We start from the raw sequence: 21,668 nt of genomic DNA, 5'->3' as shown, positions 1-21,668 counted from the left end.
TTCCAGCTGCACAGTGTGTCTGTGTGTATGTATTTTGGGTGTGATGAGGGCTCTGATGTGTGATGGTGGCAGTGCTGGTGGCAAGAGAGATGTGTTGAGCTGCTGACACTTGTCTTCATGGTGAAGTTACGCTCTGCAAGAGTGCCACCCACCACAGCTGCCTCACCCATCACGGAAGAGTGTGGGAAAGAGGGAGTGGTGCTGCCTTTGTACAGAAACACAGCAGGGTGTGGAGGACAGAGCAGCGCACATTAAGCATTCTTAAAGCACAGGGCAGCATTAGCAGGCTGATATGATATTCACTAAGCTTTGTAGTCAAAACAAAGGAAATGTACATGTAGTTGGCTTAAATATAAAGGATGGATCATCTTAGAAACTGTTATTTTGGTCATGTGATGGAACCAAAATAATTGAGTTATTGGGTGTTATTTTTAACATGTGCTTTATATAAAAAAAAAGGTTTATGTGAGATGCAATCAGACAGAGTGCCTTACACTAGCAGATCTGCATATTGGTACCTTCAAGTGCCATCAGCCCAAAGCATCTATTCGCTCTCAGTTAGCTGCCAGAATGTAAAATGGTTTGGCATACAAGCTACTGTGTCCTGGTTGGCACAGCAATGGCAGGTTCCAGGAAGGGCTTGGTTCAATGACCTATGACCTGAGAGTGATGACGGGTGGAAGGAGATGTTAGATGCTATTCTACATGGTGACAGTGACAGTTGCAACATTAATCATGTAACATTTAATTGTATACGTTTCTTGCTGTAGAAATGATCTTTTGAAGGGTGGTTGGGTAATTATTGTATCCTTGAGAAGTCAATGATATGTGTATGTGTATGGTGGTGGAGGAAATTGTTTAATTTACTCATCATTGAAAATATTATAAATTAGTGACTTTTTAATATCTTTCTTCAACTGGATATTTTTATCAGTAGATGCTCTGTGACAATCATAAGCAACTCAAAAACTTTTCATTTCATGAGCAGTTGCCTGATGATGTTCTCTCTTAAGACTCTTAAATGAATGAGGGTGTGGTTGAATGAGAATCTTTCTGGTACTGTTGTATTTAATATAAAATCCAAATGTTTTTATTTCCTTTTTTTTTTTTTTGTATTTTGTTGAATTTCAAACTTAATCTTTATACCTGAAATTAATTTACCCTTTTCTTTACTTTATATGATGTTATGTTTCATTGGGAAGATGAGTGTTGGTAAGTCTCATTATGTATGTATGTCAAAACCTTGTTTCCCATAGTTGGGATTCTCAATTTAGCTAATCACCATCTGTACTCATCTCTTGAAAGCAGACTTGAAAGGTTTAAGGTAAAAATTGTGAGACTGTGTCAAAGCAGACTATTTAATCATTATTAATGTGTGTGTATGTAGTATGTCTGTATGTAATGTAGCATACTTTCAGTGTGGAACAGAGGATATGTTTGTTTCAACCTAATTTGAAAACCCATAAAGTATGTGCTTATAAATCTGTTATTAATTCATAATGTTTTTTTGTAGTTGTTGGGATGTTATAGATTAAAGGGTAATGCTGAGATAGTGATGATGAAAAGGTTAATCTTCTAAAGGATTCCCAGATCCAATACCATAAACTGGGGTTTTAAAGCGGTTCTGTCCCAACAATACAGTGGGAAGAGGAGAATTTGACCACAGTACTATTTGATCATTTTGATATTCTGAGTATTGCCGTTAACATATTGTGATCTGTTCCTGTATATCAACTCATTGCACATAAAACTAATTTTGCATCACAAGGCTGCAGTCGTTTCCCCCTCAGTTTATATGGAAAGGCATCAAATTAGAGCTTGGAAATCCCCGATTCCCTAGATCTCTAGCTACAGCAAAGAGCACCACTGACCTCTACAGGCAGTAAGAGGTACTCACTGGGGTCTTTTTGATTTGTCTAGGGAGACATTTCGATGTATTGTCTTATTATTTTTAAAGACTTTGCAATATTAAATGAAATGTACTGTTTAATTGGAGCTTTTTTCTAAATGGCACAGTATCACATTTTACTTTTCATGGGCATCTATGACACGTATCACTATTGAAACTTAAATATCACACTTAAACGTGCGAAAACATAATTTTGTAGTTTTCTAGAGTTTCTGTGATTCCCACCATTGGCTAACCGATGGTGCAGACTGTTCCATCAGATCATTGTTAGTACAAGTCAGTCCTCAATTTAACATAAACACACTATAGTAAATGCAATTAACTTCAGTGGTCTTTAGGGACTATATATTCATCGTCACCTAACTAAAAGTCATTGCCTTTCGGGTGATCTGGTGGTGTGGAAAGCAGAAAATATCAGGACTGAACCTTTACATTTCAATCAATGAAAGTGTAACAAGTAAAAAAGAGGTTTAAATAGAAATTCTTTACAGTATATTTAAATGGAGAAGCAAGGAAAGGAGACAAGGTTTGAATAGAAATGTATTTTTGATGAGTAAGTTAATAAGCATCATTCAGCACTGACATGTCCTTTACATTAGTTCCCACTGTTTCAGAAGCACAGATAGTGTTAAGGTTAGTGAGTAAAAAGGGGACACTGTCAGCATTAATGCCCTCTACATCCTTAAGTGTACAAATGGCATCAGAAACACCTACTGCTACAAGCTGCAGTTCCAGGTCAAAGGTTAGGTCCATTTAAAATCCTGAAACACAGTAAGGCATTTGGGCTGATCACTATACTGCAGCTGTTTCGAGTCAGTGCAGCACATCGCCACACGTGGGTAAAGAGGAGTAAAGGAGGCATCTTCAATGCAACATGTTAAAAACGTCTTCATTGTTCAAAAAGTGAGTTTTGTTTTAGTAAGTGGGCAAAAGCTAATCAAAGCAGTGTGTCAGCAGCGGTCAACAAACACCTCTCAATGGTGAAAGGTTTCGTTGCATCCAGCCCCGTCTATTAAATAACATCAAACTATAATGCACGCAAACAAACATACCCCACCCTACAAATTCAACCGAGACAAAATAACTTACATTGCACTATGAGAAATCACAATCAAAGAATCTCAGGAAAATGGGGTCTGACACCAGTATGAGCTTCCAACCGTCTTGGGTTAGTCATACAGTAAATGTGTTTTCCTATATATGTGTGCTGCATGTGACATTCAAATCATGCTAAATCAACCAAAAAAAGGCATGGACTCTCAGGAAATACATTTCTATATATAAATTATCAGACAAGCACAAAAGCATTCACACCAATGTGTTGCGACAGAAGCACCGTTGTACAATACCTTTCAAGGAGATAGTGTTTGTGCATTTTGCAAGTGTGTGAGCTGCATTGTGATAAACAACTATGTTCAGCAAGTTTTTCTTCACTGTGTACAGCTGGCAGTGCTTTTTGCAACCTGCTACTCACTGCTAGCAGTTACCTTCAGTTGCTCTAGCACCCAATTGGCTGGTACACCTTGGCAATCTAGACAGGGTGTGTCTCTCCAGCCATCAAGAGGCAATGGCAAGTCATCACACTTCCAGCTTGGCAAGATTTAGATGCTCTATGCAACTGTTCTGACTAGCTTCCATATGAAAATAAGAACCAAAACAAACAAAAGGGGGAAATAAAACCACAACACCCTGAAGTTGACTGTAACACTGTTCATACAGGCTGATGCTCCTCTATTGTCCTTGAACCACCAGAGGTCTCCTCCAATCAGCCCATCTGCCACTACAAAACACAAAGAAACAAGTTAATGATCTTCAAATGAATTAAATTTAAATATCTAGTACTGCTAGGACTGGGTAAGACAAGCTCAGGTCAAATTGACATTGACATTGTGTATGTGTATGTGTATGTGTATGTGTATGTGCATGTGCAATGCATGTGCGCGTGTGTTTGTGTGAGAATGTGTGTGTGTGTGTGTGTGTGTGTGTGTGTGTGTGATAGAGAGTGTATTTTGTTTGTTTCCAGGTGAGGCAGAGAGCAAACATGAATGGATTCGTAAATGAGTCTGAGGATAATCATGATGATGCCGATTAGGAGGAGGAGGAAGAGGAAGGCCTACCTTGAGCCCCCCTCCCCCAGAGGGAGACGGGGTCACCATGGCCTGCTTCTCTATCTCTTCCTGTTTCCTTTTCTTCCTCTCCAGTGCTTCCGGGTTCTTGACTCCACGGTTGGAGGTCTGCAGGACAGATGGGACAGACACAAGTGTCACTGCTGCAGCCGAGAGAGTATGGCTCTTACACAACCCCAGAGGCACACACTGCATGCAGGACACACTTTTGGACTAGACTAAACACTCACACACAGATGCCATACACGTGTTGCAAGGTGTTTCATAAAACCTAAACAATATCAGTTCCTGGCTCTAGCTCTATGGCAATATAGCTGACTTTCCTCACAGACACCAATATCAGCTCATGGCCCTAACTCTATGGTAATATAGCTGACTTTCCTCACAGACATGACTAATGATGAAATGCCACAGTTCTGAGTAACCACTGCCAATGTATAAACAGCCACATGATTACTTTTGCTTATTGCTTCTTTGCAACTGTAAACACCCAAAGCTCCCTCTGACTGGGAAGCTTACTACAAGAGTAAAACTATTTTCAACCTTGCACTGTCCAAAAAAATACCATATCTATAGCATGTGATGCTAAACACACACACACACACACACACACACACACACACACACACACAGGAACACACACACACACACCTCACTCAAGGAGTCAAGATCTGTGTGATGCCTATGTGTATACAGTAAAACAGTACAACAGTAGCACTAACGGAGAACAAAGATGTGTCCTTTGTGCATGATTATTTATTTACTTATCTCTAAATAAATCCACAGAAATTGTGTGCACCAAAACAAACACATGAATGACGTAAATGAATCAACCAACCACCATCAGCGTCTCACTTTCAGCGGCTGCACACCATAGCTCTGGAATTCCTCCCCAAAGGCCTCAATTTCGTCAAATCCAATGGATTATTCAAGACAGTATAATGAACTCCTGATCTGTATACTGAGGCCCATCACAGATGACTCGTCTCACTAATATGGGGCTTCATCCCATGGCTTGTTTTCTCCACTCTGCCTCTCCATGGTTCTGATGTCTATTTTATGTTGCGCACTTTTCGTACTAAAATAATATGACCTGATACGTCTTATTTTGTCATCCTTGAAAGGTACGTACATCCAAAATAGGATTTGCTGCTACTGTAAACAGCAGCCCTAAAACTGTCAAGCAAGGCGCCTTCTCTGCCTGTCACCCAAATCTCAACTGGAAAAGGAACACACTTTGAACCTTGGCATCTCACCACCTATCCAATAAAGAAACTAACTTCAAACCAAAACATGTAGCAACTATTCGTGCCGTAAACACACACACACACACACACACACACACACACACACTTTGTGTTTAATTTCGTCCGCCATCTGGCTTTTGCGGCTGTGTGTTGGGTGTCAAACCGTGTCCTGGCATCAGATACTCAAACATACACATTGAGTCACTGGTGGAATGGGACTTAACAGTCTTAACAATACTGGTCTCCACATTGGCCAACCTTCAGTCCAGGCCCATAAAGGAGGGGAAGTAAGTGAGAGTAGTCTGTTCCTGATGGGTTGGCTGCCATTATCTCTATTTAGAATTTCACCATGGAATATAGGAACATATTCTTCTCTTCTGTTTATCTCATATACACACAACCTTAATTACTCTCTCTCTCTCTCTCTCACACTCACACTCACACACTCACACACACACACACACACACACACACACACAAACGCACACTGAGCTGAATCTGCAAAGCAGCTACATATTTTGTGCTTCAAAGGCATGCAGGGAATGCAGGGCTCATGTGCAGGGCTCATGTGCAGAGATCATGTGCATGACACACACACACACACACACACACACACACACACACACACACACACACACACATAACGGTGTACAACTGTAATACAGAGAGGCACTGTGGTTCATGTGGATTTAACCCGGCTCCCCCAGTGATTCAGCCATTATGTTCAGCCATAGTGCACTCCCTGCAGCAGGGGTGTGTGAGAGCAACTGAAGCTCATATGGCCGTTAGATCAGATCACCCACACACTTTAGCCATCAGGCTGTCAATGCAGTGGGAGCTGGAGGAGTATAATCCAGCCAACCCACAGACCAAGTCATTTCTATAGCGAAGGCATGGAGAGTAACCATGGTTCACACGGGAACCACGGGGAACATCTCTCTGTGAAGCACTGTGAGAAACATGAGGCCTTACACCAGCTGCCTCCTGGGTCAGGAAGTTACAATCTCAGTGAAATGGGAATACGGGAAATAAATGAACAAGGGCCATTTCACAGCAGTGAGAGGATCTTGCCAACATTCTCCTTCAGTCTATGTCTCATAGTGATCAACAGCACAGTCTGAGAGACAAGTAAACAAAGACTCCACCCGTCGAGGGACAAGAAAATGGGCTGTGTATGCATAACCCAGCCTGCAGGGGGTGCTGTGAGGAGAGGTTTGGTTGAAAGGCTGCGTCTGTTTGGAGTACTTACACAGCAACGTGGGTGGTTCGGTGACGCGTTCGACGCAATCGCTGCAGGAGGTATCTCTGTGGCATAAAGAGTCTGGCAGGTTTGAACTGAGCCTCTGAAAGTCTCGGGGTTAAAAGTCTATAGTCAGCAGACAGCGACAAGGCAAGGCTAGCACCAAGAGATAGGAGAGCGAGAGGACATCTTCAAAGAAAAGAAAAAAGAGATGCCTTGGAAGTAGCGGATAAATGTGAAGTAGAGGGTAATGCAGGCTTGGTTGTTGTTACTGTTTTTTTGTGTGTGTGTCTGTGTGTGAGTGCTTTACTGGGAATGCAATTCATCACACACTCAACTGCCTTGAATTCTCTTGTCACACACAGGGAGAGAAGATCTCCTCGAGACCAGAAATGATAGAGTGAAAAGAGGATGGGTGTACCAACAGGAAATACAGGCTGGGTGGTTGTGATTGTGACTGATTTGTGGAGTGGGGAATCCAGCACACTCTATCCAGCCAGCTCTAGTGCCGTGTCCAAGCTTGGCCAAGGTGGCAGATGAGGCCAGAGGTAGCAGAAGCCAGAGAGCATAGAGCTCCTTTAGAAAAAGGGCTTAAAGACTGCACATGCAACACCTATTTCTTATTTAAAACAGACATACAAACTATGTGCTAAACAAAGATACATTATTACAATAAGCCAAATACACAGTATAGTATACTGCACAACATCCCACAACCTGCCAATCATACTTCCTAAATTTTAGCAAACAGCACAAGAAGTAGGCCGATGTGGTCTTAACATGCTTTGGTAGACCTATGAGAACAGGACTTTTGTGTGTACTACAGGTGAATGACTAAACTTGTAAAAACAAAATAACTAAAAACCAGACTGTTTTTCCAGAGAAAAGCTCCTTCTGAAAAGTGGCAGAACTGTCCCAGCCTAGGCTAGCTTTATCAGGGCGTCGCCAGCCTGTGAGGGACAGCACCAGCTGGGGGCGCTGAAAGGGGAGCCAGCGATGGGCACATGTGATGCTGGGGTACACCTACCTCTTTCTGCCTCTTCTCCGCAGCTTCTGCAAGCTGCCGCCTTCTAGTATCCTATGACAGACACACACACACACACAAAAACTGTAAACAACCACCAAGTAAGATTTCTCCTATCACTTTGGCTTTGTAAAGTAACAGATCATAATTGATAACACCCACTGGAAGGTAAAGCAATTAAGTGAAACCAAATGTTGATCTAGCCCAATTATTGGTGCAGGCAGAGCGGTCACATATCTTAGAGATCTCCAGCTTAGGCAAAGTCAATATTAGACCAAGATAGGAACTCGAATATGCCCAATCTCTGGTGCAATTAACCATGAGTTAGAGCTCTACTTGCAGCCAGAAAATGGCATAGGGGACAATGAGAGGAACTGACTTTAGAATACAGTGCATATCTGCATAGGACAACTCTGATCCCTGTTAAAGACGCACATGCACGCAAGCATGCACCCACACAGACAGACTGAACACAGACATTTCTGACAGTTCCCTTTTGGTTTCAGCCTCATAACGTCATAACCTCGTTATCTACTACTCTTATCTGGTCTGTTCTGGCATGCTACTTTACCAGTCTGTACCAAACTACTTCTGAATTCTACGAAACATACCCACTGGGCCCTTTTACATTCATTAGAGCACGCAGGGACATTTCTCATGACAAAAATAATGATGAAGAGGTAAATCCATAGAGGATTAAAGGCTGATTTCAAGTTTTAAGGGGGTGAGGTTGGAGTTGATGTGGTGGATTGCTCTAAAATGTATATAGATACATGGGTCACTGGCAGGATTGTGTGCATCACACACAGCTCAAAGTGCCAATGTTGGACTAATACAAAGCTGGAAGTCCACTATGAGTGTATTTGTCCGTGGTGAGAGTTTGTCAGATGTACACAATAAAGCTTAAAAAGCTCTAAAAATAACTACTCTTCCATACTCCACCAATGTAAATGTACAAAGACTCGCACAACTTACTGGATCTGGTGTCTCCACCACGTCCTCTGCTGCTCCACCCAGGCAAGGAAGGCACATTCCCATACTTGGTTATTCCGAGGGATATTTCAATGACAACACAAAAGGTTGCTTTAAAGGTGTTTTTATCCAAGAAACTAACTAGACAACCAGCTAGGTAATCTAGCTTTTTAACTTCAAACTACTGACATTAGCTTGCTAACAGCAAAATCAGCCTCTGGCAACACCGCTGACATATGTTGACTAGATAGTTCGTCACTTCAATAACAAAAGCCAGTAGGCTATGCACTGACGACTGTCAACGTTTCACTCCATGGATAGCAATACGTTTTATGTTCACCTTACCGCTTTTTGACTAACGCTAATTAACGCCAGCTAACGACAAAGTAGCCTGATGCTGTTCCCCGAAAGCTATAACTAACAAGTCAACTAAAAAGCTCTAGCTAAATCAAATACAAGCAGGTCTAATATCTACCTACATTTGCCTACATATTCACAGGCGCAAACCTCTTATTAACACGCCGCGGCATCTGTGAATGCTTAAATGAAAGTTATCTTGGCCAGAAATCCGCAAAATAATCTATCTTTGCTAGCTGACTGGGCAGTGTGTTTATGTCGAGTAAACTCCTCCGAGCCCCTCCGCTGATTATTTTCCGTTAGGCGACCCCTCTACAACCTTTTTCCTCGACAGCACCGCCTGTTGTTAGGGAGTAAACAGATCATTAGGTTTTACACAAGCCATAATTCGAGTAATAAGTACGAGTTTCTTGCGTATATTTTCGTATAACGGGACACTTCAACAGCCGTTATACCGCTTATACCCCGGTTGCCACACATGTAGGGGACGGTTGCAACAGGTGACGGTCGCAACAAGCGGTTGCTCCTGTCAGAAACTTGTTAAAGTGATGACACTCATAGGGATACCGCACATCCTTAGACCCTCCCCTACCAGGAAGACAGAAGACCCTTTCTGCTGCATTTATTGGAGGGAAAAAAATGTTTTGAAAGGGTGAAAGTGTTTTTTTCATGAACTGTATTTTTGTCATTCTGTCCAGACATATTGTAGGATTTCCACAACTACTTTAGATTTAATCATTGTTTTGTTGACGGCTAAGTGACATGGTTAGCATGTGTCAAGGTCAGTGTGTCTAAATGATGTTTTGTCATCATGGCTGATAGGATGGGCAGTGCAGTCACTGCACTTCTTCACATGGCTGCCAGGACAGGGCATCTGCGTTGCTGTGCAGGCGGCAGGCTCGGTGGCAGATGTCAAAGTCATAATCCTGGAGTGTCTTGAGCCACAGAGCCAGCTCCCAGAAGTTCAACAGCCAGGTAAGTGAAGCAGCAGGAATGAACTGTATGATGGGCTCCATAACCTAGTAACTCACTTTAAATGGTCGTGTAATACACTTTTTTCTCTACGCTAAAAATTACGTCGTGAACCTGAAACATCCAGTTGCACAGGAGAGGCCGCAGAAGCATCCTTGAGCCTTAACTTCTTAAACTTGAGCCCAAAGAGCGGGAAAAGGATCTCTCCCTGACATAAGGCTGATAGATAACTCAATATTCTGTTGCCCTTACCATCTTACATTGGGGTGAGGATGGTCATCAGAGTGGATTCTAGAGAAAACCAGTAGCTCAAGACAGCACACTGGTGTGGTTTCTCACTCATGTTCAAGGGTCTATGCTTGAATAAACCTCTTCTGATCCACCACCCCCTGCCCAACGTCCACACATAAAAGGCATACTGGTAACCGCTACTGCCTTGCCAGACACGTCTTTTTCCTATTACTGTTGGAGGACTGGTAGAGTGGTTCCCACGTGCCTCCTGCACTGCAGGGGGAGATATGCTCACCTAGTTTGGTGAAGAGTTTTGGTCTGCTGAAGAACCCGCTATCCTCATACTGACATCAAGTGCAAATGCAATTTTGAACTGGCACCTGTTCTCATGGGCCTGCTTTTCCCCCTATCTACTGCATTTCCTGGCATACAGGGAGGCAGAGCATATTCGTCACATACCAGTCTGTTTCCAAACTCAGCTGCGGTCATGTCAAGCTCATGTTTTCTGGATAGTTTTTTTTTTAAATCTTCAAAGGCTTGAACATTTTTGCCCCCTTTGCTTTCTGTTTACTGGGGTTTCTGTAAAAAAAAAACAAAAAAAAAACAATGAATAATGACAATGAATTATGGCAGACATCAGAAATAGAAAATTGATAATAGAAAACCAAGTATTACTGATGAAACATTCGTTACAGTCTACCTAACAAAAGGTTTGATGGTGACACTATCTTGCAGCTTTATCATCATTCTCCTGATGCACATTCATTCAGTCATGCTTAGAATGACAGAATGACAGCTGTTGCCCTATTCACTAAATGTTTGCCCTATATATTTCTATTATAGTCGGTGGGCTCACTGAAGAGCGGGGTTGTGCAGAAGTAGCTTGTGCGTTGTACCTACTGTAGGCAAATGATGACACCTAAAAGAGAAAAAAAATTGTCAAATAATTCTCTGAAATACCACCACATAAATTGAAAAATATGTCTATTTAGGTATGATTATTTATATTCATAACTTTGAATTATTATTTTATATTTGGGTTTGACTAAATCCAAGCAATTCTCTCTTTTGTTTGGCTAGACAACTTAGCAGCTTTTTAGCGCTTCAAGAGCAAGTTATGAAGTTTCTGAAGTACAAGGAGGCCTTACTGGGTCAGTAGAATGGAAGTAAGGGGAAGTTTTATAGGCAGTGGTCGGTTTGTTAAAAAAAAAATCAAAAGGGCTGGTCTGTCTCTTGCATCCTTATAATGAATCTAAAAAGTCATGGTATAATTACAATCCACACTTAACTGGAGCCCTGTTTGTCAGTCAGTTAAGTTTAATTTATTATATATTTGTGCCATCTATGTGTGCATTTGGTCAAGGAGTGCTCCTGCTGCAGCTAACTGAGCTACCAACTATGCATTAAAATCGGGAAACAAACAGGGAATATTGTTTGCTAAAACCCCTAAATCTATTTGTCACAGTATTTGCATCCTATTTTACCTGTAAAATGGGGCTCTTGTGTTATGACACTGCATTCACTTTTGAATTGAATCCTTTGCGGAGGTTTGATATAAGAGCAACATTAGTTTTGTTTTAATCAGTTATTGGTCTTAAATGGAAATAAAATGGATCTGTAAATTAAGTTCTTCCAAAAACAGTTGACAGAGGATCCAATATGGCGAATACAGTCTAAAATAACAAGCTTCTCCATGTATTTAGATAATAACAATGATTTCTTCTTTCATTTAGTGAAAGGGGAACTTGTGAAACAGATAAAATACTTTCTTACTTTCAGACCCAAGGTAGGTGTATTAACTCACAGCTCAGACATCCAAACTCAGGTCCCAGAGCTGCTCTTCCACATAGACGCAACGTCACAGCCAAAGTTGCTTGTGAGGAAGACCAACAGCAGAGGGAGACCTTCATCTAGGATGCTCTGCCTGCAAAACACCAGAGAGTAAGAATAGTTGAGTTTAAAGCAGCTTCATATTTTGCTCCATCTAATACCGATTACAGGTCTAATGTATCCTTCCATTTCACTTATCCATAATGATTTAACTCCAATTCTAAACGTGGACAAATAGAAGAATAGAGTTGTATTATACCTGAAACTTTGCTGTGCCAAAGATGACAAATAAGTAACAAGACCAAGTAGGACGCCAGTTAAGCACAAACAAGAACATTGGACCAAAGAAAATGTATAAAGCCTACAGACGTTTCAGAGGATGTCATCTGTCAAAGCAGTTTTTTTTTTATTTATTTTTTTACGTCTGACGTGGTGTACGTCTCAGTTGATAACATACTTTTCGAAGTCGAACTAGTGTCAGTGAGTCTGACAAGGCAAAAACAAGTTTCTTTTGATAACTAGCTGTGACAGTCCGTCACAGTGAGTCACACTCAGTCCTAATCTGGATGCTCATATTTTGTTCCGAAAATATTCAGCTACCATCAGGTGGCGCAAAGGAATAGATGTGACGAATTTTGTAAGTAGGGTATTAATCGTTTATTTATTTACATCAAAAACGACCATCTCCCAAAAGGACACAAACTGTGGGACAGCAACCGTTAGTTCTGTTAAATCCCTGAAAAGTAAATCCAGAAGTCTTACGTTTGCGACAGAGGAAGAGTTGTCCGAAGGAAATGGAATAACGTAAATAACGTAATGAATCGGAGTTTTGGCTGATTAAAGAGACGGACCCTCGTCCTGCTGAGGATTCGAAAACGTTGCTAGATCTTGGCATCATCTGACACACCTTTTACGCTGTTAATTTTAGAGAAGAATGGAGTTTGCAGAGAGAAGGAGGAGCAGAAAATCTCAGAGCTTTAAGCTGATAAATGATCAAGGTAAGTAAGAAGGCGTGAAAGCAGACGACACGCGTCTGCTCTAAAATACAGCACGGACGGCGGTGTCAGAAAGCAGACGCTGCCGTCTGTAGACAATAGGGCAGCGAGGAATACGTCAGTCTTCAGGAATGCACCTGCAATGTCTGGATAATTTTGATATGTCTCCGAGTAGCATAAGAATAAGCAAAATAAAAAAACGCAGATTGTCTACTACTGAGAATTGTCTGATAAGATGTCTCTCTAGCTTATCTGTGCTATTTGGCATATTAATGCATCTGATTTAGCCTGACCTGCCCATTTATTATTTATAAAAGCTTGCATTTATGAACACGTTAGCATATTCTGACAACAGTTTCGATTTTTTTCTTCCACTGGTAGATATCTGTCCTAGGTATAAAATCGATAGTCTGGATACTTGTTTCTATACTGGTACCTACAGGTGGTAAGGGGGGAGGGGTGTTGAGCACATCATGCCCCCCCCCCCCCCCCCCCCCTCACGTTCCCATCCAGGATGCTGTCTGATAAGACATTATGATTCCAGTAAAGTTGAATATCAAACTTATCTGGCAACATTCTGTTTGTCCTACATTTTTTGGGCACTTTGACTTCCACAGAATTTGAATCTGAGTGCTTTGACAGTGATGTCAATAGGGCTGTAAATGGTGAATCAAAAGAAAGTGAGCCTGAAGGTAAGTCATCCAACCTAGCACATACATGTTTATTTCACTCATTACTCCAGCACTTTTTAAAAGTGTAAAGATGTGTAAAGTGTAAAATGTAAATGTAGAGATTCTCATTGTCTTGGTACTTCTTGCTCTTTTGCTCTTGCACACACATACATGTTTTTATCCTACAGTATCATTCTCAAAGCTCTTTCCTCTCTATCTATTCATCAGCCTGGCTTGAGGATGAAGGAAAGGAAATAAAAAGACAGATCACTGGTATGATGCGCGTGCTAAATGACAAAGCAGGCCGAGTATATCAGCGGGTGGGGAGAGAGGGGGAAAACTTGAAACAGGAACCCCAAGATGAGCTTCTGAGCTGGGCCTCAACAGCTGATCTAGACCCCGAGGAACCCCAGCACAGTGCCTGGACCTGCAGTCCCCAACCCAGCAACCACCCCACTTCTGGCCAATACAGCACTCGGTCCAAAAGCCAGAAGGTGCTCAACCGGACCAAAGATCTGAGTCACTCCAATGGTAGGATTGTGTGGCCAACAGCACACCTGCATTAAGCATGGACATGTAAAACACAGTGCTGTCCTTGTTTATGAGTGTCAGAGAGAAATGGTAATAATGTGATTATTAGACATATCTTTTATAGTGATACTGCCGCATGTGTATGAGGTGTTGCTAAGTAACCAGGATCTGCTGCAAGAGCACTGTGTTTTCAATTTGGGCTATTCTCCTTGAATGTTGATTAGGTGTGAGTGTGTGTGTGTGTCTGTTTGTGTGTGCATGCATGTTTGTGTGTGTAGTTTTTTGTATCTATGGGTGCTTGTTACGGTCACAGCTATTACCAACAGAGCTGTATAATCAGAGAGGCTGGTGGCTTGACTTCAGTAATGAGATAGAGGAAGCAACACAATCCCTTTGACATGACCTCAGATGCTGGGTGAGTGTTTGTGTGTGTGTGTGTTTGGGGATGGGGGGGGGGGGGGGGGGGGGGGCAGAGAGAGAGAGAGAGAGAGAGTTGAATGAATAGGAGAATGTCTAGACAGTTCCTGACAGACACAGTCTCACACTCAGAGGTGTCTGGAGGCTGTGTCACCAGACAGCTTACCCACTCACACACACACACACACACACACACACACACACACACACACACACACATACAAACACACACAAAGACTGAGAGATGTCTGTTGTCGCACATGTTTTAAATCGACATAGGAACACAGATACACACAGAAAAGCACACAGTCAGAGAGAAAAACACACTCAGAAACATGCATGTTCTCCCTCTCTCGCACTCTCTCTCCCTGTCTGACCCCCCCCCCCCCCCCCCCCACACACACACACACACACACACACACACACACACACACACACACACAAACAGAGATCGATAATTGTCAGTTGTCTCTCATTGGAACGTTTAAAACAAACAGTGGACACAGTGCACACACTGTCTCTAACACACACACACACAAACACACAACACACAGACAGAGACAAAGGAGGGGGCTTGGCAGAAGCTATTGCCCACAATTGCATGATGATAATGGTATGTCATCCTCGTTGAAATGAAATGATGTACACACACATACAAACACACACAAAGACTGAGAGATGTCTGTTGTCGCACATGTTTTAAATCGACATAGGAACACAGATACACACAGAAAAGCACACAGTCAGAGAGAAAAACACACTCAGAAACATGCATGTTGTTGTCATGTGTCTCTCACCTTGTACAGACATGAAGCTCCCTCAACCTTATGGAGTCACAACAACAAAGTCCAGCTGCTGCATGTGTAACTGCAAGACCACTCTGCAGGCCATCCTGCTTGAACTCCGCTCCATGAGGAAAATGATGCAGACACAAAAAGGTCACCTTATCGCCTGCACACACACACACACACACACACACACACACACACACACACACACACACACACACACACACACACACACACACACACACACACACACACACACACACACACACACACACACACAAACACACACACACACAGACACACAAACACACACACACTGGCACACATACTTTCATACATACACAAACATTTCGACTTGCATATATCACATACATACACTCCATTACAAACATATTTCCCACAGATTTGATATGCTTTGTTTAATCTTTTTTCTTCTGACCACATGGGACTTAAGGACAGGTAAAGTGATTAGGCAACTAATGCCCTGTTTATGCCTGTATAACTGTTTATACCTGTAATGTCTCTTTTAGTCACTTTTACTGAGCCTTTAACATATCTAGATGAATGACAGCTATAGGTCTCCCTCTGATTTAAAGGAACTCAGGAGAAGCAGGTTGCCCTGAGCAACACTTGCTCCGCCCGTTGCCCTGTAACCAGAAAGAGAGCCCGCAAGAGGAGGCCAGTGCACAGGGTGGCACCACTAACCAAACCCATGAACGGAGCTGCATCACAACCCCCTGCAAGCCCTCTGCCTCACTCATCCGAACACAGAGAGAGGACTGTTTCAGCCCCATTGGCTCCTGCTCTTTCTAGCCCTGCCTCCACCTCTGTGACCCCACCCATTTCACACTACAGTCCAATCCCAGGGCCAAATTCAGCTGAGGTACAGCAGGCCTGAGAGGCATCATGAGTGTGTGCTTAGAATGACCTTCATTACCATGATCTTAATTTTTGTGTATATATGACTGCATATGTTTTATGGTGGGCTATAATCAACATTATCAGCCTCCCTTATTTTGTGAAGGATCTCTGGAGTTCATCAAGCAGCTTACATTTTAAATCTATGGGTACTGTCTGCACATTTCATGACTGACTGTCACATTGCATTACTTGACATTTCCAGTTCCAGTTAATTTATTTATATCACGGCTGTAACCATGACCGTTGTCTCAAGGCACATATAGGTGATGGTCCTGTTTTTGTCATAATTTATTCCTCCTGAAAACGGTTGAGACCTTGAGAAGGTCAATCTGTGTTTCAGCTTCTGTATTTGTGTGTATTTGTGTGTGTGTGTGTGTGTGTGTGTGTGTGTTTGTGTGTGTGTGTGTGTGCGCGGGTGCGTGTGTGGTGTGTGTGAATATATCCCTTTATCCATATGTCTGTGTTTATTACTGTATGCTCACTTTTGTAAATATCCCTGTCCCTGTTCATATGGCTCTGTGTCGCTCTTTTAGCCCGAGTTCCAGCTGGCAGACGACTATGATGTCTTCATTCCCAAATCCCAGCTGGACTCCATCCTGGTCAACTACACTCGCTCTGGGAGCCTGCTCTTCAGGAAGCTGGTGTGCGCCTTCTTCGACGACACTACTCTGGCAAACTCCTTACCCAATGGGAAGAGAAAGAGGGGCCTGAATGACCACAGAAAGGGGCTTGATCAGAACATAGTAGGTGCCATCAAAGGTGGGTATCTGATGGGCGAAAACAGGAGGAAAAGATCACTTTAAAGGAATGATAGACATTAGAAATATTTTTGGCTGTGCAATATTTACATGTGTGTATGTTTGTGTGCAGTTTTCACAGAGAAGTACTGCACAGCAAACAGAATTGAGAAGCTTCCAGGAGCCAGGGACTGGGTTCAGATCCTACAAGACCAGATCAAACTGGCTCGAAGGAGATTAAAAAGAGGTGTGTGCGTGTGCACCTCAGTGTGTTTACGTGGCTGCATGTGCACTTGTATCTTTGTGTGTATGTGATCGGTTTTATGTGGGTTGTGGCTGTTTAAATATGCTTTTACAGTATATATGCATGTCTTTACTGAAATTGGCACATTTGCTATGCAGAAAGCAGTCATCAACACAGCTGTAAAATAATACTTAAACAACATACACAACTGGTGGGGATCACACTCAAAGTGGCAGCAGTAAAGAATAACGCAAAGCTCAGACCATAATAATTATGTTTAGTTTCTCGTTGCTAAGTGATGTGAAATTCTGTACAATGGAAAGAAACATCCATTACGATCATGAAGAATCGTACAGCTTTGATTGGTAAGAATACTAGTGGTCTGAGAAAGGTCTAGACCCTTTGTCCCATCATTTAGCTAGCTTTACCGAAGTTCAGCTCCATGAATGCATATGACCACCTGTTTTTATGCAGAATCATAAATATGCATTCTTCTCTTCTGGATAAATTCAGCAGAGACAGCTGCAGATGCTGAGGAGACCCGCAACAGGCCACCTTCTCACACCACAGGTGACTATCACATAAAGGCATACAATACACACCTACACACCTATCCACCAACACCCACCCCCCCCCTCGCCCACACACACACACACGGCTCTGTGTCATTGCACTTGTTTCATACACGCACACACACACACACACACAAACACGCACGCTCAAAATGTCATCTTATTAGCTTCAGACAGGGCTGTTCCATGCCTGTATGTCTTTCTCTTTTATTGTCACATTTGAATCGCTTTCCAGCTTTAAATGTCATTCTCTTTTCATTTATTTTCATTCCTGCAGTTTACACTGGATCTTTACAAGGTTTCTGAATAACCTTCATGGATGAACTGTGCCATACCAATAAACTAAACTCGCACAATTAGGAGGAAAACTAGAATGCGTTTCGTGAACGAACTGCGAGAGTGTGCTTGCTCTGTTTTTCTCTCATGTTTGCTTGTTTATTGTGAAAGGGTTTAGTGTGTTCGTTGGCATAAAAAGTTAGTCTTCTCTTATAAGCCTAGTTAGTACATCTGATTAGAGCTAGCAACCATGAATTGCAGATTAAGGGGTCCCCTATCAGTGTTCATTTTGGCAGCTATTTTAGATTCAGTCTTAAGACAAAAATGCATATTAGTTTTAGTCACATTTAGTCATAGTTATCCTTCTTAGTTTCAGTCTAGTTTTCTAAAACTGAGCACACTACAATAGCTACGCTGTGTCCAGGTACATCCTCAAACGTTTTTCAGGTAACCTAATGGTTCAAGGTCTCTCATGAATTATTACTCCCAGGACACGGGTTAATGTTAACTCACGCTATCGGTCCTCTCCAACCACATTAGCAACAAAATAAACTGGTGAGCTAACAAGGTAACCATTCTTTCAGTATAAGCTACTTTTGCATATCTACAACGTATAGGTCTAGGTAGCTTACGTTTAGCCCCGTACTCAGATATTACAGCTGCTTAACACAGCTAGGATAGCTAACGTTACCGTAGTAGGAATACAAGCCTTAACCCACTATATCCACACAACTAAATTCATGAATTACTTCAAAGGTTTACTTCACAACTTGAATTAAGGAAAAGTATCCCCTGTTACGGCTAGCTGAAACTGCCAGTGGATACTCCCATGGATGGGAGACGTTAGCTGCTACGGCTAACACCATCAGTTTCCATTAAAATTTCAGTCAGTACACTGAAAATGCTGCCATTCAACTCACCTTAACGAAGTGGAAATACGGTAGCTAGGTTAGAAACTGTAGTTACTCTTATTCTTTTTCAAAGTTGAATTGAGAGGGACTGAGAGACGAGGTTCCTTGGCGCAGGTGTCAGTGAAGCACAGCTGCAAGCCAGTTTAATGACCCTATTATGATGTCATCATGGCAGAGCGCTCTGCCATGCAAGTCTATGGGGGAAAAAGGTGATGAAAAAAGAGGAATAAAAAAGGAGTGGCAAGTAGTACCGCCACGAAAAGTCATAGCAACCTGCACCGGATCGGGCCGGACGTTTTGGTGTTTGAATGGCGTCTCTAGCTCAATCGGGCGAGGAGTAGTTAGCTGCAAGAAAAACGGGGAGAATAAATAAAGAAAACTTGACGATAACAATACTGTGCTTCCCTTCGGGCAAGCACACTAATATACTGCACCACTGCATCAGGAAAAACAGACAGACACTATTGTATAATCATGTCCTAAGCCATGCATTTTAATGGCAAATGATTTTGGTCAGATTAATAGGGTGGGTATTAATATGCATCAGCAGGGCTCTAGTGTGTTTGTTGTCAGAAACGGCAAATGAGAAAACCACCGAATAGGCTGCAATGCATTCTTGTTAGAGAGGGGGATGGAGAGTAGGAGAGGGTATGGGGCTTATGTGTTTTGTAGAGGTAATATCTTAAACAAAAGAAGTTGTCACTGAAAAACATTCCTTGTCAATATTTGAAACGGTATAAATGATGAGGGATAACGTCAATTAATCACACAGTGAAACAAAATGGTTCTTTGCCATTCACAATATTCAAATGGTTTGTTCAAGTTCAAGTTCAAGTTTATTTATATAGCACATTTCATATGATATACAGTACATAGACACAATGTGCTTTTGATGAATGACAAAAGAAACACCCATTAATAATCTGAAAATCTAAAGGTGTTCAAGATGGTTAATCACAAACATATTAATTGTCTTCGTCACTGTCAAGTTACCATACCACCCAATCACAAGAATTCCCCTGCATTTAAGGAATTTCTTCCTCAATAAATAATACTTGTATCTATTTAGTTTGAAGGAAGTTTAAGAGACCGAAAACATGTAAATAGTAATACAAAAAAAAAACTTTTTGAATCTAGTTTATTAAATAATATATCCTATATTTGTCAGTAGAATCTCCTGAGGTCTCTACTCAACAGAAGAATGACCATCATGGACAGACAGGTCAGTGAGGCCATCTGCATAGACTACATGCGAACATGTATGTATACCACTCCTGCAAAATGAACATGTATGTATACCACTCCTGCATAATGAACATGTATGTATACCACTCCTGCATAATGAACATGTTTGTATACCACTCCTGCATAATAAACATGTATGAATACCACTCCTGCATAATGAACATGTATGTATATCACTCCTGCATGAACATGTATATTTACCACTCCTGCATAATGAACATGTATGTATACCACGTTTGCATAATGAAGTGACAGTTTGCCAATCTGGTTTTAGGTGGTGACTGTGGAAAGCCAGACAGTGCTTTTGCAATGGAAATGGTGTCATGAATGCTCCAGACTAAAATCACAAGTTCAGTCAAAGGAGTTTGCCTGTGCAGGGGATATCACATACAGACTCCTGCAGAAGGCATTAAATTTGTCTAAGGAACCGTACCAGGTTCATGGTCCATGGTCCTCTCCCTCTTCTCTGAAACACTTTAAGGATGCTTTGTCATCCGTTTAACACAGAAGTGATTTGTTTGGTTGATCAGACATGCCATCTTTGGACTCGATGTCTGTCCAATTGCCTTGTAATTTGACGTATAGGAACCAAAGAGCCCAAATAACCACACAGACCAGTGTTGCCATTTAATGACCATTCTAGACACCACAGTTGTTATTCAGACACAAACATAGTTGTCTTATTAATACCTAGTTAAACCCATACCAAACACCTAATCCAAGGTAATTGACTGTGATGAGTGCCATCTATTCTGTCATTCTACTAACACTACCTCTGTGTATTTTGTTTGAGAGTATGTTTGAAATAACATCATATTTTTTAAACCTCAGAAACTTTATTGTGACAAAATGGTCAATATTGAGTGAAAAAAAAATATTGTGGTATGTCTGATGTTACCGAACCTGTAAGATGTTTTCAGTATCTATGAAAAAACAGCCAAACTAAGAGTTCAAATTCTCTCTCAAAGACTGGCTTCTACATGTTGACCCAGTCAAGCTAATATTAAGTGTCTTGATGTCGTCATCACAATGAGAATGATTTTTGTGAGATGCTCAGTTGTGACAACGTGGCTGTTTGTTAAAGGTAAGGTCCTTGATCCTGGTGAAAGGTTGTTGATATTTGCTAAATGCACCCCACGTTTCCATTCTCCTGAATCAATGTTGGAGATTGAGTGCCCGTTGTTGTTGATTGGCTGTATGTTGTGTATGGCTCAGTCCGAGACATGTGTTTCTGTCCTAATTACCGAGCCAGGCAGTGCACGAATACTGGAGTTTTGTTTTTTTGAGCGCACACACTGGATGGACAGCTAGAGGAACGTAAGGAGAATTAAGCTGAATTTAAGTAAAAGAGTAATGAATTATAATTAAGGACAGCGCCTTTAAATAAATGAAATCTAACTAATCTAATAATGTGCACAAAACACTTATTTTGCGGTTTCACTTTGCTTTTTC

The 21,668-nt window shown here is 41.7% G+C and overlaps 2 protein-coding genes across 3 annotated transcripts; one reads left to right on the top strand and one right to left on the bottom strand.

Moving 5' to 3' along the window:
• Window positions 1–2,556: 2,556 nt before the first annotated feature.
• svip (small VCP interacting protein) lies at window positions 2,557–9,170 on the bottom strand. 2 transcript variants are annotated; one of them, XM_080842886.1, is made up of 5 exons: window positions 8,998–9,170; window positions 8,522–8,585; window positions 7,550–7,600; window positions 4,027–4,143; window positions 2,557–3,689 (listed from the first exon to the last, which is right to left on the bottom strand). In XM_080842886.1, the coding sequence occupies exons 2-5, from the start codon at window positions 8,582–8,584 to the stop codon at window positions 3,675–3,677; spliced, it is 246 nt and encodes an 81-aa protein (XP_080699012.1). In that variant the 5' UTR covers window position 8,585; window positions 8,998–9,170; the 3' UTR covers window positions 2,557–3,674. The 2 variants fall into 2 exon arrangements, with proteins under 2 accessions (XP_080699012.1, XP_080699011.1); XM_080842885.1 differs by having other exon boundaries at window positions 8,522–9,169.
• A 3,672-nt stretch (window positions 9,171–12,842) lies between these two features.
• On the top strand, window positions 12,843–20,543 carry bend7 (BEN domain containing 7; the record flags this gene model as incomplete). The annotated part of the gene is made up of 10 exons (XM_080842879.1): window positions 12,843–12,906; window positions 13,521–13,595; window positions 13,803–14,105; window positions 15,329–15,460; window positions 15,907–16,193; window positions 16,765–16,990; window positions 17,102–17,215; window positions 17,726–17,782; window positions 20,140–20,193; window positions 20,491–20,543. The coding sequence occupies 10 exons, from the start codon at window positions 12,843–12,845 to the stop codon at window positions 20,541–20,543; spliced, it is 1,365 nt and encodes a 454-aa protein (XP_080699005.1).
• Between the last annotated feature and the right edge of the window lie 1,125 nt (window positions 20,544–21,668).

This window comes from Sprattus sprattus (genome assembly GCF_963457725.1).
Source record: "Sprattus sprattus genome assembly, chromosome: 7".
In the NCBI taxonomy this organism is placed as follows: domain Eukaryota; kingdom Metazoa; phylum Chordata; class Actinopteri; order Clupeiformes; family Clupeidae; genus Sprattus; species Sprattus sprattus.
The sequence above is the reverse complement of the archived record's forward strand: the minus strand, read 5'-3'. Positions and strand labels throughout refer to the sequence as shown.